Raw genomic sequence first — 19,089 nt, forward strand, 5'->3', positions numbered from 1 at the left:
CTGTGGAAGAATAGTCATGCATCCACATGTGGAAAACGCAATTGAAAATACAATTTGCAGTTGCTTTTGAAAAAATTCCTGAATATTCTTTTATGGGATCAGTCACCAGAGTGATGACATCAAAGCAGCTTATAAATTAGGAAAATGAACTTAACTGAACTTATTAACTTGATTTATTGTTAATGATTTCTATGACCAAAGCTCGGTCATAATATATTGTTGCAATGTTTTGCATTCAAACTTATTACCAATTCTGAATATGGGTTACCATACTTGGCAAATGTCACGATTATCAAATGTCACGAGTCTCATGACGTGTTTGACATACACAACATTCTGCTTTGGGTTTTCAAAAACATTTAAAATGTTCAAAAAAAAAAAAGAAAAAAAAGTCTCAGATTTGTATGCTCAATTAAACCAGATTTTATTTTATGTTTTGCAACATTTTAGTAGTGAAGCTGTATCTTATAATTAAGCAAATTCCTGTAATATGCAAAAGTAGCCTGTTTCTGTTTTGCTGCTTGTCTTTGAGGAAGTGTAAAAAAAAAAAAACACACTAACATTTTGTAATCATTTGTCGGCTGGAATCCGTATGTGGTTTTAAGAATTCCCCTTTATGCTTATACACCCATGTTATCACATCACTTGATCTGTCAGTGTTTAACTGAAGCAACTGAAACTCACACACCACCCTAAGAGCAAACAACAGACAATAAACAGCAAATGCATTTACTCTCTACAGGTGAGATCTAACCAGACTATAAACACTCCATATAAATCGTAAGTCCTAGACACATAAGACCCATTAATGCAATGTTTTTTTTAATCGGTTATATTCAAATGTTGTTGTTTTTTTGACATGTAAAATGTACAAATGTAAAGAATAAACAGATTTTTTTTACTTGGACGTAGCTTTGTCCAGTTGTCCAAGTTGAAGAAAACTGAGCAGGTCTCTGTAAAGCTTATATTTTACTAACATGAATTATTAACAAGTTAATCAGCTTGAAATAACACAAGTATTGATAATTGGTTACTGTTGCAGGACAGAATATCTAACTGTAATAGTTACATTCATTCATTTAAATACAAATATTTCTTGTTCATCTCAACTCTTCTTGAATCTTGACATGTACTTTAGTAGCAAATTACTCAAACAAATTTAAGGCAGAAACAGTTGCTCCAGCACTTCCTGGCTTTTCCTAAAGCTCCATATTCCTATGCATAAGGAATCATGGATCTTCTGCCAGGCCTCCAGCTCAGATTTCCACAGAGCTGCTCTGGAGCGGATGAGCTGAGAAGCCTCACTCTTGCTCCCTCTGGCCAGACTTATACTATCTTTGCAAATGAACAGGACATCTATGCCAATAAAGAGGGCATTTAGAGTGATGAATCCAGCTCTAGCAGACTTAGAGAGCGCTAGGGGCGTCCCTTTTGCCAGCTGTCCAATGTCGGGCAGGTCTGCAGCGAGTTTGGGAATGCTGCGTGCACTTTGCGCCTCCTGGAGCCCGACCTTCGCTGCAGTTGCAATCACCTCTTCACTTTTGAGAACTTTAACAGCTGAGGCTGCATCTGCCAGGGCATCAATACTTTTGGCCACTCCTCCAGCACGAGCTATCAACTTTCCTGCTCCAATCATCATATCTACAACATCAAGCCCTACTAAACGCTCCTCACGACTTGCCTGCTCCAGACAGTCTAGAATCTTCCCCACATCATTCATGTATCTCTGGAAAATGCTCTGTGCATTTTTCCCATGGTGGCTGTTGACTGCTGCCTCAGTGATGCCTGTTACGACACTATTGACACCACTGGTCACCCCCAGACCAACACCGGTCAGTGTCAGAGCCAGGGACACTCCTGCAGTGACAGGGGCAAGAGCAAGACCAACGATGGACAAGACACCACCTGCTATCCCAACTGAACTGCCAGCCACAGTGGAGATACTGGCCCCCATCTTCATCCTGTCCAGCTGAACTGCACTCTCCTCCAGATCCGACAGGAACTGCTCCATTCTAGAGCGACGCTGACTGAACACACCAATGAAGTGCAGAGCCTGTTCCTGAAAAATTAAGGACAGCCTGGTGTCCAGGTCCATCCTAGATAATACAAAAGATGAGTTTAAAGCCACCATTAACAATGCACCTGAGAGTGAAAACAGCTGAAAAAAGAAAAGAAAAGAAAGGTCTCACCTTATTTTGCACAACTGCTTCAAATGATTAAGCATTTTATTCATGGAGTCCTCACTTAAGTTCAAGCTGAACTTCACTATAGGCTCACCCTTCTTAAATCTGTAAAGAGTTTCACTATGATTAACAAACATATATGTATACATATATATATATATATATATACACACACACACACACACACACACTTTTATATATAAAACTACATCTTTAAAGTATTACTTACCTATGGACATCGCCAGACCAATAAACACTATTAGATCTTTGAGAAAATAAATATATAAATGAATAAAACAATGGAATTATGGAACTAATCCTTAGATTAAATGTAGTAAATACCACTTAGATGGGTGTATTAAGAGGTTTATACAATCAGATAACTATCTTTTTAAAATCAACAGTGCAAGAACATTAGAAACTAACTTCTTCTCCATCTTCTCACAGATCCGTTCAGTGATACGCATATATTTGTCTAGTTGAAAGGCCAGGACGTCCAGGTTATTAAGTGAAGGAAGGAAGAAGGTTTCTGGATTTCGTTTAAAGTGGATGAGGAGAGGAGAGGCCATTCTGGCAGCTGTGATGACCGATCGCACACTTTCAGGACTCTCTCCTTTTGGCAAGAAGCTCCGTCCAGTGAAGACGAACAGTGAGGTGACTGTGAGCTTCTCCACTGCATCCAGGAAGTGGTGAAGTTTCTTCAGCCCCTCGAGTGTGTCCTCCAGGACAGCGCCCAGTTCCTTCTCCAGCTCCTGATATCTGGAGTCAGCGGTGACTTGAGTTAAACCACTCCACAGGAATTGCCCAAAAGCCTTGGCTTTGTTCTCGGAGCGCTGAACATGGTCAAACTTAAGACTGACTTGGTCTGCTCTGTCCTTGATGTCTCTGATGTTATCCAGCTCTGTCTCTCTCTGAAGGGTCCATTTTTGTTGTTTGTCACAGAAGTCCCTCACTGTGGAAATGCAGATGAGTGTGTCCTCTACATACTCTGACAGGAGCTCCTGTAGTTGTTCCCTGACAATCAAAACAAAGGAGTTAAGTTAGTAACAATGGTATTTCTTCTCTGAATAAAATGATTAATGCATTAAACTATAGTTAGTTAGTATACTAAGTAGGTCATCCTAAATTGCCATACAAAACAGCTACTCTGATAAGAGCTATTTTGTAGTTCCTCTTAAGATATCTAATGTCTACGTTAAGTTTTTGACTACGGTTTGTCATGGTGCGTTTAGTTTCATGGTTGGGTTTTTTCTTACAAATGAAAATATTCAGTCCATGGCATATCTGGCAAACAACTGATTCATGCTATGGATATTACCAAATATTCAGTTTTAAGAATCCACTACTGACAATTTATCATCACTCTATTTGCCTGAAACAGTCCAGGTTCAGTCCCGGTTCTAAAGGGGATGCTAAGTAGGCCACCCTCAAATGGATCAATAGCACCCGCAATTAAAGCTGTATTAATGGCATTTTGTTGCAGATTTGGCAAACTATCCAGTGCATTATGGTTTGCACTCTGAAGATCAATTTCTATTTCAATGTGTTTTTGCAGCGTTGAGCAATGTAGCCAATCACAAACAGCCTATTTGTTGATTACCTGAATCAGAGGTGTTTAAGTTATACAGAGTTTACACTGCACGATTTAAAGGGGTCATATGATGCTGCTAAAAAGAACATTATTTTGTGTATTTGGTGTAATGAAATGTGTTTATGCAGTTTAAGGTTCAAAAAATAAATTATTTTCCACATACTGTAAGTTATTTCTCCTCTATGCCCTGCCTTCTGATTTTCACACACCGCAGCCTCGAGTGAGGCAAATCGGTGCTCGTTCACGCGAGTGACAATCACGCAGTGTGAATTGTAAAAAGACGCAATCAAAGGGAATCGCCGACGCCCGCTAAATATATCGAAACCTAAATATCTGGAGCCGATTCACAAATCACACGGTGTGAAATGATTTCTGACTGAAAATTACATCGGCGATCACTTGCAGCTAATGGGATCAAGATACAGGGCAAAGGGGATTTCGGGAGTTACATACCAGAATATCAGTATTTTAATAGATACATGTCATATATATCATAAGCACAAACATTTGCTTGACCAGCTGCAACATCAGCATAATTACTGTTAAATTATTACCTCCGACTCTCTGCAGAACACCCAATCACTGTTCCCTGCATCTCCTGCTGCATAATTTGTTTGTCTTTTTCTCCTTGTCGCTGGAAATCAGTGCACAGACAATTTGCAGGCTATCATTTTATATACAGATATTGCGCGAGAACTCCAGTCTGGCGCACGCTGGTTCTTACGTCATTTCCTTATTTCTCGTGTGTGTTTTGTTTTGACACGTGGTTTGCAGACCAGACAGGGTTATCTGCCTTCTGAATCCACTCACCTCTCAAATCGCTGCAAGTTTTGTTCAGGTATTGTGTTCAGCGTGAATCATCTCATTATATCAAAGTGTTGACGCTAGGTGAATAAGAGATTCGATGTGCGGCGTAGAAAACTATTGATAATAGCGTGTCTTTGTGAGATTGCGATGAACTAAGATGAATGGCAGTATTTTTGTGCCATAGAAACGGACGCCACTAATAGTGCAAGAGAGAGATTTAATTCTGGAGCTGGTTGTGCCGAAATCGGTCATCCGTAATATGGATTTTGGGTAACACTTTAGAATACTGTTTCTTACTTACTACATAACTAATAAGGAATTATTGAAGAACTAACAGGTGATTTTTCATTAACACTTAACTCACTACTGTTAACTATTTAGGAAGATATGTTAATTCATCAGTATGTAATACAATTTTATGATTGTGTTAAGTAACAGTTAGCTATAATCATTAACTAATGAATTCTGTCATACCCACTGAATAACTACTATTAATTATCTACTAGTTAGGGTTCAAGAAAAATAACTATGAAGTAACTACTAATGAACAGTTATTTTCATATAAAAGTTAATAGCAGTTGTAGTAGTATAAAAATGCAATATTAATAAATGCAATACATTTTATAGAGGTTTTGCCTGTGTAGTGAATTGTTTTGTGAGTGTGTTTTGTAAGAAATCAGCTTCCAGTAGGAACCTTACCACGACTCCAGTGCCTTGCGATAATTACCTTAGTTTTTATATTTTATAGTACTGTATGTGTGCCTCATCAGTATATACCACATTACCATTAATTAAATTTCTTTATGTAAGGCAAAGCCTGATGAAAAGTGAAAATACAGGTAACCAATTAGTAATTAATAAATATTTATCAAATACTTCTGCAGGACTTATCTCAAACCTGAAACATTAGGCCTATTCTAGAGTGAACATATTGGGAACCCATCAGGCCCGTCGTCAAGGGGGGGCATCGGGGGGCAGTGCCCCCCAAATGACTTTTTGTGCCCCCCTAAACGTAACGCACAGAACAATTAACCAAACTTGCATTATTGTGCATTCACACCGCCGGCGTCGAGAGCGTCAAAGTGGCCGGAAGTCATTCATTTTCAATGTAAACCAGCGTCAGTTGACCAATCAGAACACAGTATGCTACCGAAAGGTGGGGTTTAAGGAAACTGAATCTTTTGAACAGCTTCGCACGAACCGTTTGGGGATCTCTGAGAATTGAGGTAATTTTAAAATGATAATTTGACAAAATGACAATGTTTTTTAACCTTGGATGGATTTAAACCTAATGTACAGGACTTATAAACAGTGATAGGAAGCTTAGAATTTTCATCCTACTGGCTCTTTAAACAGTATTCTAAAGTGAAAGCATAGGGAACCCATTAGTAATTAATAAATAATTATCAAATAATTCTGCAGAACTTATTTCGAACCTGAAACAGCAGGCCTATTCTAAAGTGAACTTTACTTCATAGTTATTTTTCTTGAACCCTAACTAGTAGATAATTAATAGTAGTTCTTCAGTAGGTATGACAGAATTCATTAGTTATTGATTAGCTAACTGTTACTTAACACAATCATAAAATTATATTACATACTGATTAGTTAACACATCTTCCTTAGTAGTTAACAGTAGTGAATTAAGTCATAATGAATAATCACCTGTTAGTTCTTCAATAATTTCTTATTAGTTATGCAGTAAGTAAGAAACAGTATTCTAAAGTGTTACCGGATTTTGTCTGGTTGTTTCAGACTCGGTTTGCCCCTGCCTGGATTATTGCTGTTATCTGGATTTTCCCCATTTGCTTCACCCTCAGGATATTGTTAGCCACCGATCGACCATGACGTTTTGGAGTACTCTTCTGTCTTGCCCTCAATATACCCGTTTGCTTTTGTTTGACCCTCGCCTGTTTTGACCATGTTTAAGAATAAAGCTTTGCACATGCATCCACATTTCTCACGTCTCATCAGCCCCATTACAATTTGCCAAGTATATGTTATTTTTGATCAAACATTGCAATAAAAACACTGCAAGCTCACATATAGACTATGAAGTGAGGAAACTTGCTCTTGAGCAGAATGATGGCTCAGGAAGTGATGCAAGCAGCAATGTGATTGGCTGATAAATAACACGTGTTGGATCCATTGTGTTGTATTTTTTTTTTCTTTTTAACACATTTAACACAAAACACACCAAATTGTATTTAAAATTGACATCCCTTTTTAAGAGTTGATGACTTATGGATCAAACTATTTTTGTTTTACATTAATGTTTGCATTAAATATTAAAACAATTGTATTTTGCTGAGATACTCCCATGAGGTTTTACTGCCTTAGTTTTCCTAGAAAAGTTAAATAGTTATAGATGAGGTAGGGTACACTTTTTTTATATAGACTATGCCCTATATATATATATATATATATATATATATATATATATATATATATATAGGGCATATATGTAAAACTTTGTACTGTAATAATTTAAAATAATATTTTCTGATTTTTATGTTGCTATGTTCTGAATACATTAAGATATAAAGGATTTGCTGCAATGCAATTTTTTTCTAATGTGAATTATTATCCTTTTTTTTAAAAGTATTATCCATGCAGCAAATGCTTTAAAACAGCTTTTAAAAATGTTTTATTGCATTCCAGACGTGTTTAAAGTACTTTTCTCTATATTTTTTGAGGTATTGAATGTAAAACATTGTCATGAATTTGTTGTATTCCCATTTGTAAAATAGCCAACAAATAATTGTTGTTGGCCAAACCGATCTCAAGATGAAATATAACATGATTTTCGGCTTCTATTTGGCGTAATATGTAGCTATATGCAGAAATTGACTTTGCCATGCAAAATACTGATAAATTATTCTGCACACACAGTCTACTTTCAAGACTAATTGGCGATGTGATCGCACATTTCACAAGATCCACTTCAGCTTTCACAAGCCGAGGTTGAATTGTGCATGTGCTTTAACCACATCAACTCTTGGGGACCCACCGGTGGGTACAATAATTGAATATGCCTAATTCTCAAAAAAATCTAAATAACAGCTGAAGTTTAACTTCATACTGCATCACACGCCACACTGAAGCCCATCGCTTCAAATCGCCTGTCCAATTCAACCAGAAATGACTCAGTCCACCACATTTTTATAAGCCAGTTCATAAAGAAAATAACAAATATTTGTTAACTTAAAAAAAGCGGGAAAATAACTAAAGGAGAGTCCATAAATAATTACTTTAGCCCAAAACGTTCTTATTATAACCACTAAAATAAAAATATAATTCAAGGATAATACAAATAAAATTAGAAAATGTTAATTATTTATAATTATTAAAGTCATTATTGGCTCTCGTCAGGGGGAAATTCTTCAGTTTCCCACTAAATCACACATAATCACTGAAGTTGGTCAATTCCATATGCTAGAAAAATAATGGTACATTTTATGTATATGAAAAGTAGATCTTGCATCTGTTACGACTGTCAATAAAAGTAAATTTTGTATGCATCTTAACTCAAGCTTAGAGCTTTATAAACAATAAACAAAAGAAAAATAAACAAGAAATGAACATTAAATATTATTAGTAAATGTATTATTAGTGCAAAACAATGGTAATTTTATGATTAAATGATCCTTATTTTGCAAACACCACACCCAGAGCTACCAATCTGCTCCTGGAGCACCATCTGCAAAACTTAGTGCGCTTGTGCCACTGCTCTCAAATAATAGTCTGGAGCCCTGTAGTAGGCCAACATATTAGCAGACAGCAGCATTAATGTTTAATTATTTTCTATATAAGTATTTAAATGCTCGTGACAATATCTAGTTTTTCCAATGGATGTTTTCTCTATTAAGACAAAACATTTTACAGCATCGCTCAGCTCCTCTGACGCTATCTAGTTCAGCGTCTGATATGCGCGCTCCCGTGCAATTTTTTTTTTTTTAACAAATCTTTACACTTCGCCAGACTGATCTTAATTTGTTAAAACGTATTTTAGAGCTTTAACGTTGTTACACACGCTCTCTCTCTCTCTCTTTCTCTGTCTCTCTCTCTCTCTCCCTGAGAAATATGGCTTCCGACTTGGGTTTTTACTTTTTATTTAGGCTAACTTTGTTTGACTATAAGAATAGAAAAAAACTACTGATTTAAGTATTACAAATAATACCCACCTGGTGTCCATCGTTTTTCAGAGTAGTCTGCAGATGAAATGGAAAGTTGTGGTACTGACACTTGTCAAACTGAGGTGAGAAACCTGGAGAGAAATCATTTGTTTTTGCTCCGGACTGAATTAAGTTTAAGTTTCGCTTTCATTAGGGCTCAAGCCCAAAGGGCGAGAGGCCTATTGTTTTCCTTAGGATTATTTTTTATTATTATTATTATTATTATTATTATTATTATTATTATTTTTTTCCAACGTCTCGGGGGCTTTTGGGGCCCTTAACGTGCTTAAAAAGTCTTGAAAATTGGCACACAGATTGGAACCTGCGGCCATTAGGGCCGGGCAGAGACTGATACACGGGCGTGGCACAGGGGCTCTACAGCGCCCCCTGGAATATGGAGGGCCATATATCATACATTCTTGCTCGTAGACGTATGAAACTCGGTACACATATAAATCTCATCAATCCAAACAACTTTTGTATTGCATATCATAGGCTCCGCCCAACAGGAAGTTGGCTATTTAGGGTTTAGTATTCAAATTTTTCGTCAAAGTTGTGGGGGCTTTTGGGGTCCTTAACATACTCAAAAACTCTTGAAAATTTGCGCACACTTTGGAATCTGTGGCCTTTAGGAGCCTGCAGAGGCTGGGACCCGGGCGTGGCACAGGGGCTCTACGGCGCCCCCTGGAACACAGTCAGAAATGTTGATGTATAGCTCACACATACTTGCACATATTCATATGAAACTCAGTACACATATAGATCTCATCGTGCCGAACAACTTTCGTATTGCATGTCATAGGCTCCGCCCATCAGGAAGTCAGCTATTCAGAGTTATGTAAAAAGCGCATGCTCTGGAATTTGAAATACTTGTCATAGGTTTTTTTCTCGATTGTCGCCAAACTCGGTCAACATGATCTCAAGACACTGGGGATGAAAAATTGCCAGGGGATTTTTGATATCTCGAACGGTTTGCTCGTGGCGAGGCGTTGAAATTATGGCGAGAAATGAGAAACAGGAAGTGTCTAATACCGTCCACATACATTTCCTGATTTTAATCAAACTTCATCAGATTATTCGTTGTATGATGTCGATCGCATATATGTGACTATTAGGAGTCAAAGTTATAGCGCCACCAACTGGCAGAAGGAAGTGTGTCATTTTCAAAATGATTTGAATTCAGCATCTTATTATTACTCGATTTGCTTCAAACTTCATCAGAATAATGTTAAAACACAGCCGATATAAATCTGCAAGGGGGATATTGATATCTAAAAAATTGTTGGCGTGGCAACATGTCAAACTGGAATACTTCTCAGGTGATTTTGAGGCAAATAACATACTTAGAATTTCACAAAACTCTGAACACACATCAGTATTTCTGATAGGAACTTAAATTGTGAATGGATTTTGGATAGCTTGAATGGTTTTGCCGTGGTGATTTTTTTAAATGACCTTACAAAGGGAATCATTATTGTATTTTTAAATTGCAGCTTCCAAACACGTCAAAGAATTTTTTCATACAGATGAAAAAGTCATTCTGAGGAAATATGCATAGTTTCACGACTTTACAACACTGTATGGATAACAGAAAATTAAAAAAACTGTCAGACATCTCATCTCACTCTGTCCCTCTGTTTGAGTATATGTGCTTCAGACTTCCATTGTATGAGAGAAATAGCGCCCCTACAGGTTCAATTCCCGGACTTTTACTTTCACTTTTAAATCGGTTAAAAATACAAACAAATACTTAGATTTAATTCACACTGACAAGCTAAACCAACATATCTGATTATTACCGGTTCAGGGCTCATGGATAAATTATTTCTGGCCAGAGATACGTGAGAAATAGGAGAGATGAATCACCGCTGTGATCACGAGCGTCTGGAGTAAAGGGCTCAGAGAAAACGAATTTATTCCTGTTTTAAAGCTTTTAAAAATAAATTATTACAGCGATATCACACAATCAACCAATTAGAACACACCAAGAGCTAAATTAAGATGTTTTTGAACTGTTTGTGTGAAAATGAAATATTTGCAGCTGCCTATCTGAAATCACGCCTCCGATCAGCGCGTACAGTGTCCAGCTCAAAACAAACTAATTTATTCTTGTTTAAGAGCTTTTTTAAATAAAATATTACCACAAATGCACACAATAAACCCATTGTAACACAACAAGAGCTAAATGCAGGTGTTTGTGACCTGTTTAAGTGTGCAAGACTATTTGAAAGCGCGACTGGCAGAATAACATATATCTCTCGAGCTGCAGGATTCTGCCTTTCGTCGTACGAACGAACACATCACGGACAAGATTATTTCAAAACACATAATAGCTTGGCGACTATAAACGAAAACAGCCACGTGAACATAAACTGGATCTACTGGATTTGAATATTAAAGTGACCACATTTACCACTTGCTTCTGTCTTCAATTTTAATCTATATAAAAAAGGAAACTCATTCGACTTGGCTGCTTTTTTAATGTGTGCGTATTTATTTATTTATCTTTTTATACATTTTGTATAATTTCATAGTTTGTGTATTACAATTATAAAAACAAAAATAAAATTAGCCACTCACATAGAAATAGCTTAGGCCTTAACCTTTTTCTGACAGTTTTAGGGATTTTTAAAAATCCTAAAAAAACCTTATTTGTGCTGCAAATAATAATTTCAAACTCATTTGATACTGACCTATGACATCCTGTGACATTATATTTATTTTAATTTACATAATCTCATGGATGTAACAGTAAATCTGTTCAGCTCACAGATCAATACTAAGCTGTAATACAAGCAGAACTTTCACAAATGCTTATGAGTCATTTAAGGATTTGATAACACTGTAAAATAATGTCTAATTTGTTAACATTAGCAAATTCATTGATAACACTTTATAATAACTGCACTCATTATTAAATAGACAGTTCATGCTTTATAAAGCCTTGTCCCAATATTAATAGTCAGTAGTAAGCAGTTTATAAATACAGCTATAAATAGCTTGTCCTTGGTTTATAAGCACATTTATTAAAAAGGAGAGTAAAGGGTCAGTTATCTTCCTATGAAAAATAAAAGATAAAAATAAACAAACAACAACAACACAGATTGATACAGAACTCAGAAATTTTATTGTGGATTTATGATAAAATCAGCCTGTAAATGAATTCATACTCCTCCTCATACTACTCCATACTCCTTTTTCAACATGATGCCAATATACTGAGATGTTAAATTGTGAATGGGTTTAGGATAGCTTAAATGGTGTTGCCATAGAGATTTATTAAAGTAACATAAAAAATACAACAGTTATTTTACTATATCTTTAAAATTTTTCATTCTAACTCTTCATAATTTTTTATGTAAGTAGAAGTCCTCATTTGAAGGAAGCACAGTAAGTTTCATAGCTTTATCATTTTCAAGAGCCAGCATAAAATTAAAACTATCATAACTTATAAATCAAGCTTGCAATTCTTAGTACCAATAATGGCCACCAGATGGAGCTATAGGATTACTTTTAAATAATTATTGGAGAAACGAGTATGATTTAAATCATTTATAGAAATCTTTCAAATAAAATAATATGTATTTTAGGAATTTTACTGATAAAATGACCCTCACTTAATTAGAATAACAAGCTGAAGTATTGTGAACTGTATATTAAGAATAATTCTTAATAGGCTTTATGGACAGATACGTTTTAAGTGACTCTTGAAGGTTCAGCACCACATCCTCTTTTACCACTGTTTAAAGAATTAATCTTACAGAACAGGTGTGAATGAATTTTGGATAGCTTGAATGGTTTTGTCGTGGTGATTTTTTGAAATAATAGTAAAAAAGGAACCAGTAAAAAAAAGTGCAGCTTCTAAACACTTCAAAAAAATGTACACATAGAAGACAAGTCATTCTGAGGAAATATGCATAGTTTCATGACTATACAACATTATATGGATGACAGAAAATTAAAAAACATACATCTGATGTCACTCTGTCCCTCTGTCACTGTGTGTGTGTGTTTGTGTGTGTTTTAAGTGAATTAGGTGTGAAACTATCAGTGAGCATTTAGTCTCCAGCGCCAACATTTTACAGAACTGCCACTTTCCTGGAGTCTCAGAATTACAATGTGTCAGGTTCTGAGAGATCTAAGATTCCAAAAAAATATTTAATTAGAATACCATGAAGTATTGTGAAATACTATATATTAAGCCTTTTATATAGGCTTAATGAACAGATTAGACTGACTCGTGAAGGACCAGCACCACCTCCTCTTGTTTGATGGTTTGAGGAATATATCTTCCAGAATCTGGGATTAAGATTTAGGAGCTCATTTTTATTCCACCTCCTTTCCTGAAAGTCTGTCTTGCAGAATTGACTAAAAATTAATCTTCACATTAATTCCTAATTCTTTTGCAATTCTTTTGTCAGTTCTTCTTGACCTGTTTTTCTCTTCCAGCTTTCCTGGACTATTGTATAGCACTCATAAATGATTAAATAAAAAATAATGGTAGTTATTAAGATTGATATGGTTTGGAATTGGTAAAATGTGCTTGGAAAAAAATCACAATAAAACAATGTTTTAATGTTTAAGTTTGGAATATTAACTGACATGAATGAATGCTATATAAATATTGTTCATGTTAACATAATGTTTATAAATGAAATCTTATTGTAAAGTGTTACTAAAGTTATATATATATATATATATATATATATATTGTTCTGTGAATGTGATTTTAAAGTCTAGATGATTCGGATTAACCCTTTAACTGCCATATCAAGTTCAAGTTCAAGTTCAATTTATTTGTATAGCGCATTTACAACAGCCTCCTGGCTGACCAAAGTGCTTTAACATAAGAGCAAGAATATTACACATACATAAAAATAGACCAGACAAAAAATTTAAAACCACCCATTTCAAAATGTAGCATAACACAGTAGTCAGTACACTAAGGAAAATAAAAAAGTTTTTAGCAAAGATTTAAAAATAGACAAGGAAGGGGCCAGTCTGATCTCTAAAGGCAGGGTATTCCAGAGTCACTGCAAATGCACGCTCCCCTCTACGCTCCCCTCTATCCTTTAAAACCTCACTGCCAGAGGGATATTGTGAATGCATGTGCCCGCTGGGCACAGTTTACCTGATGCCACCGGGGTGGTGATGGCATTGGTGGCTTGAGCCCGCCATCGCTGCTTGCAGCTATATTTTCTAAATGTTGTTGCTCCGCCCGTAGCAACAGGTCCAAGGGTTCAAAACAATACTCGAAGCAGAAATGCTACCTTCATGAAAAGCACTCACGTTAGCTCTGTAGCAGAGGGGGGAAGCCCAGGGGTCAGAAAGTAGAAGTCCTATATGTTTATACCGCTCATGAACTCAACCAGCTGATTTTACTATAGTTCTACCTCCTGGCTGAAAAACGGTAGGCCTACTTATTAGCAAATCCAAGAGACTGGAACAAAACACTGAGGAGGAATTTTTCTTTCTAAACCTGGACTTTCCAGCTCTGTTCTGTATGTTCTGATGACACTGACACATTCCTCAGCTCTCACATGCCTTTTGGGACAATGAAGTGTTTGTTCCGTCCACACGAGGACGCAGTAAACTCATGTTTACGCTCTGGGCGCTCACTTCGGGAGCGAGCAAAATTATACTAATATCCTAAAATGTTTAAATCCCCTGCTTTAAAAAGTTATTTTATATATCGAGAACAGTTGATATGTGCATTTAAATGGATTACTATTTAACATAGCGACAGTTATCCAGATAACCAGGTAGAAAACTAGGCTACTAACTCTTTATTCACACACACACACACACACACACAAATGCTTTAGAATGTCAAATCACATAGGCCATAGCTGCGTCCGAAATCGAATACTGCGTACTGGGTACTACATTTGAATTTGAACGTACTACTCGACCGTTAGAAAAGTACGTTCTATATAGTATGAATGGAATTCGGACGTACTACATCCGCCATGTTGACATTGTCACGTGACATACGTCGTCACAACAGCGCGTAAATTTAAAGAGCCCAATCTACTGAGCGAACATCGGTGATGTTTTTCGTTTCTCTTACCGCTTTCGTCTGCGTTTTTATGTCGTTTGAATTAACAATTCAAAGCAGGCGTCGGTCAGCTGTTGGCAGATCATGCCTTCGTTGACAGCTTGTAAATCCTTTACTAAAATAAATTTAGCTTTTAATTTTCTACCTCAGAATAACAGCAGCTACAGCTGTGAACAGAATGACAGACTGATTTTATGTAAGGATATAAAGTAATTTATTGTAATAAATAAATACAAATAAAATTGCACAAAACGAACATAAATTAATAAACTTGAATGAATGCGTAGACAAATACACACATAAATACATTATAGAAATATACACAGAAACACACACACACACATTATAGAAATATACACAGAAACACACATCACAATATATACATACATAATATATACATTATAGACAATATACACACATATATATATAGTTAGATATAGATATATCAGCAAAAAAATGTGTAACCTATTGAAATTTTATTCTAAAAAACAAAAACTACATATTTACAGACTGTGAACAGCATCATACAGACTGTCAAGTGCCCTCACTCTAGTGAAGTTCAACCCTGCAGTTTCCCCCACTTGAAAGGGTATGCTTGCTCTTGAAGGTTTGGACTGGATTTTACTCAATGACCAGGAATCAATTCTTTCTTTTCTTTCTTTTATTTGAAAGTTGCCATGGCCAAAAGCAGGTAAAAAACCTTAAACACAAATACAATAAACCCAAGTAACCATATTAAAGCATCAAAACCCAGGATCAAATACTTAAGTTTAAACACAAATTAGTCTTGAAAATACATTGAAAGAAAAACCCCATATCTAGAGCACCCAAATAAATTGAAGACACTTTTAAAGCTTAACCAGACTTAAAAATCTTAACATTTCTTTTAACTACCTTCATAAATGTTAAATGTATAACACTTTAATTTACAATCCAAACATGATTTCATAACATTTAAACATACATTTTTCCTTAAGCATAATTACATGATTTACTTAAATGTTAAAATCCACCACACTTTACAAACAAATGCTCAACGACTCCTTCCTTGTTCAAACAAGCTTTAGTCCTGCAGTATCACTTTTCAGGCCCAGTTTCTCCACACATCTTGCCAACCTGCTTTCTATCCTGTGAGTGACTCTGATTCCCTTAAATTCACTAGATCCTTCCCACCTGCCTGGTGACTAATTAACTATCTGCGGCTGGGTGCCACACCCAGCACCAAAACCACCCGGGCATAAAGGGTGTGGTCTGTAGCTCAGCTCAACACAGACTGCTGTCACTGGCCTTTGACATCCAAGAGCTGCATAACATTGTGCACAGAATGAGCAGGTCAGGTCATGGGGATTTTGAGGAGGCTGATTGCCTTCTCCACCACAGATGACAGGCAGTGGAAGCAGCTTTTCTTCTGGTAGCTGACATAATAGATGGCTGTCACATACAAACTGAACCTCCAGCAAGTGAAGCCCAATGTTATTTCAACAGGAAGTGGTTTCATTCTGTTCAGCTGCAGGTCACCACCATGGTAAGTACCTTGATATCTTTGTTGAGTATCCCGGGTCTGTGTATGATGCCAGGGTGCTGAAGAACACTGGAGGCCTATCCACCTGCAGGAAAACACATCCTGGGAGATGGTGTGTGTGTCCTTGTGTGAGTCTTCATCTGCCTCATCACAGCAGACAGAGAGTCTGAACATAATCCTGCACAGCTTTGATTCAACACCAATGATGCTCATGCACAGAACATTGTTGAGAGAGCCTTCAGATGATGAAGACCAGCTGTGTTCCATCTTCTTCTTCAAGGCCCTGGAAGTGAGTTCTGCCTTTGTGCAGATGTTGATGCATGCTGTGCAGTGCTCCACAACCTCCGTCTTCTGAATGAGGACATTGCTGATCCAGAAGCAGTGGTGGACGAAGTACACAAATCAAGTACTTGAGTAAAAGTACAGATACATATAGTAAAATATTACTCCAGTAAGAGTAAAAGTACTCCTTTTTCAATTTTACTCAAGTGAAAGTACAAAAGTACTCACTTTTTTATGTACTTAAGTAAAAAAGTACTGAAAGAAAGATGTTTGCAATTTTATATAGGCTAATTTAATTTAATTTTATATTAGCACATTTTTTTTATAATCCTACTGCTCAAAATACCTGGGATTAAAAAAAAAAAAACCCACTATGTATATAATTATGATTTTTTTCCTTCTCAAACCTTGTCTGTGGTTTAAAACACACTGGCCAAACGGGGTGCATCTCTTCCCACTTTGTTAATTACTGTAGTTACCATGTTCTGAACATCACATCCTTTCTTTTCTACCCCAGATGTAATCTATCTATCTATCTATCTATCTATCTATCTATCTATATATATATATATATATATATATATATGTATGTATGTATGTGGTTATATAAAAATATCTGGACATTATGTATAAAAATTACCTAAATTTAGCACCAACAAGCTTGTTAGCTAGACAGTTAGCATCAGCTAACAATATTTACTTAATTTCAGTACGGTTATGAATAAACATTCATGTCTGTCTACTCGTCTAGTTAATCCAAACAATATACATATGTATAACAATATAAAAACAGACGTCACATAGGACATTTTAATAAAACTGTTAACATTACGGCAGCGGGGGATTTGAACGTGCATGAGTTATTGTATTTAATCTGTGTTATTTTATGGGTTTTATTTATTTATTTATTTTTTTATACCTAAAATTGATGTGCCTGCATCGTCTGCACTCGAGCATTTCAGTGGACTTAAATAGATCACTCTTTACAACGGATTTAGTTCCCAAACAACTGACAATTTTGACCTAAATATGATTTTCAGTTACAATAATTAATCCAAAATTTCGACATTAATAACTTACTTTTAGCAACATCAGACGCACACGCGCTCACATGATCCCCCGGTTCTTACTTCTGGTGACTCGCACTAAACGGTTCATTTGAATCAGTGAGTGGTCGACTCCAGAACAGCTGAAATCCATAGACAGTAGGCTGCAATCGGATCATTCTAATTCGTAAACGAATCGTTTGGTGTGATCCGATTTAAAAGTTTATTTTGAAAAGACTCAGTTCGTTCATGATGAATCAGACACCGCTTCTGCGTGTTGGAACACGTGATATATTAAGGAGTAACGAAATGTTTTATGAAATGTAGTGAAGTTAAAAGTACGATTTTATGCTTTGGAATGTAGTGAAGTAAAAGTAAAAGTTACTCAAAATAAAATTACTCCAGTAAAGTACAGATACTTGAAAAATGTACTTAAGTACAGTAACGAAGTAAAGCTACTCCGTTACTGTCCACCACTGTCCAGAAGTTGTGGAGGATCATGACGATGATACACTGGAACCCCAAAACACAGAAGTCAGCACAGAAGAGCATGTGCGGGACAAAACGGACCACAGCTGTGTCACAGCAGACGGCCGTGTGCAGCTCTTCAAGAGCAGATTACCTGTAGGACAGTCGAACAGGTTAAGTATCTGCAAATCAGTTCATGTTCTCATAGTGCTATTGTTTAAGCTTGTGTAAGTTGTGAAGGTCATTTTAAGACTGTCAAATCAACTACTATAAAATCACGTAAATATGTATAAATACACATGTAAGTATTTAAATTTAAACGTGTGTGTATTTATATATTACACTCATAACTGGGAATTCATATTACAGTTGAAAATGAAAATTTTACAATTTGAAAATCTAGAAACATATCACATAACATATCATACCAACATATTTACAACAAGTTTAATTTTATAATATGTATTACTTTATTCCTGGGTTATATTTTTGAATTCCACTTTTTTTCACTCATTTTTGATTCCCAAATTTAAAGTCCTCATCTACAGTTACTGAAATGAAGCTGCTGAAGTTTATTTTCCTGACATTATTATAGAAACGTCTTAAGAAATTCCCTTTTGCTGTTGCTTTAAGCTCTATTATACTACTTTATGAAAATGTTAATGTGGTTTTGTCTGAAGCTTTGTGCTCTTATCCATGTAGATATGAAAAATAAATAAATAAATACATAAAGAGAATAATTTGTATGGGTATTTCTCTAAAGTGTGGCACCCATTCTCAAGACAACATTCTTCAGATGTTAAAAAAACAACTGGAAACTGCTACAAAATCAGTGCACACAACTGCTTCAAAAGTTATTTGCTATTAAGTACTTTGCAACTGACAAAATAGCAACTGGAAATACCTGGAAATTCATATTATAATAAAAAAACAGCATAAATCAGTGATGATCCTAAC

General features: G+C 36.0%; 1 protein-coding gene across 4 annotated transcripts; it reads right to left on the reverse strand.

Annotated features, from left to right (window-relative positions):
* Positions 1-399: 399 nt before the first annotated feature.
* On the reverse strand, positions 400-14,288 carry LOC127948943 (apolipoprotein L4). 4 transcript variants are annotated; one of them, XM_052545839.1, is made up of 6 exons: positions 14,046-14,288; positions 8,766-8,848; positions 2,610-3,197; positions 2,413-2,448; positions 2,190-2,288; positions 400-2,096 (listed from the first exon to the last, which is right to left on the reverse strand). In XM_052545839.1, the coding sequence occupies exons 2-6, from the start codon at positions 8,774-8,776 to the stop codon at positions 1,160-1,162; spliced, it is 1,671 nt and encodes a 556-aa protein (XP_052401799.1). In that variant the 5' UTR covers positions 8,777-8,848; positions 14,046-14,288; the 3' UTR covers positions 400-1,159. The 4 variants fall into 4 exon arrangements, with proteins under 4 accessions (XP_052401799.1, XP_052401788.1, XP_052401793.1 ...); XM_052545828.1 differs by lacking the exons at positions 8,766-8,848; positions 14,046-14,288 and adding exons at positions 4,329-4,408; positions 4,585-4,603; XM_052545833.1 differs by lacking the exon at positions 14,046-14,288 and having other exon boundaries at positions 8,766-8,908.
* Positions 14,289-19,089: the final 4,801 nt, after the last annotated feature.

This window comes from Carassius gibelio, chromosome A3 (assembly GCF_023724105.1).
Source record: "Carassius gibelio isolate Cgi1373 ecotype wild population from Czech Republic chromosome A3, carGib1.2-hapl.c, whole genome shotgun sequence".
In the NCBI taxonomy this organism is placed as follows: Eukaryota; Metazoa; Chordata; class Actinopteri; order Cypriniformes; family Cyprinidae; genus Carassius; species Carassius gibelio.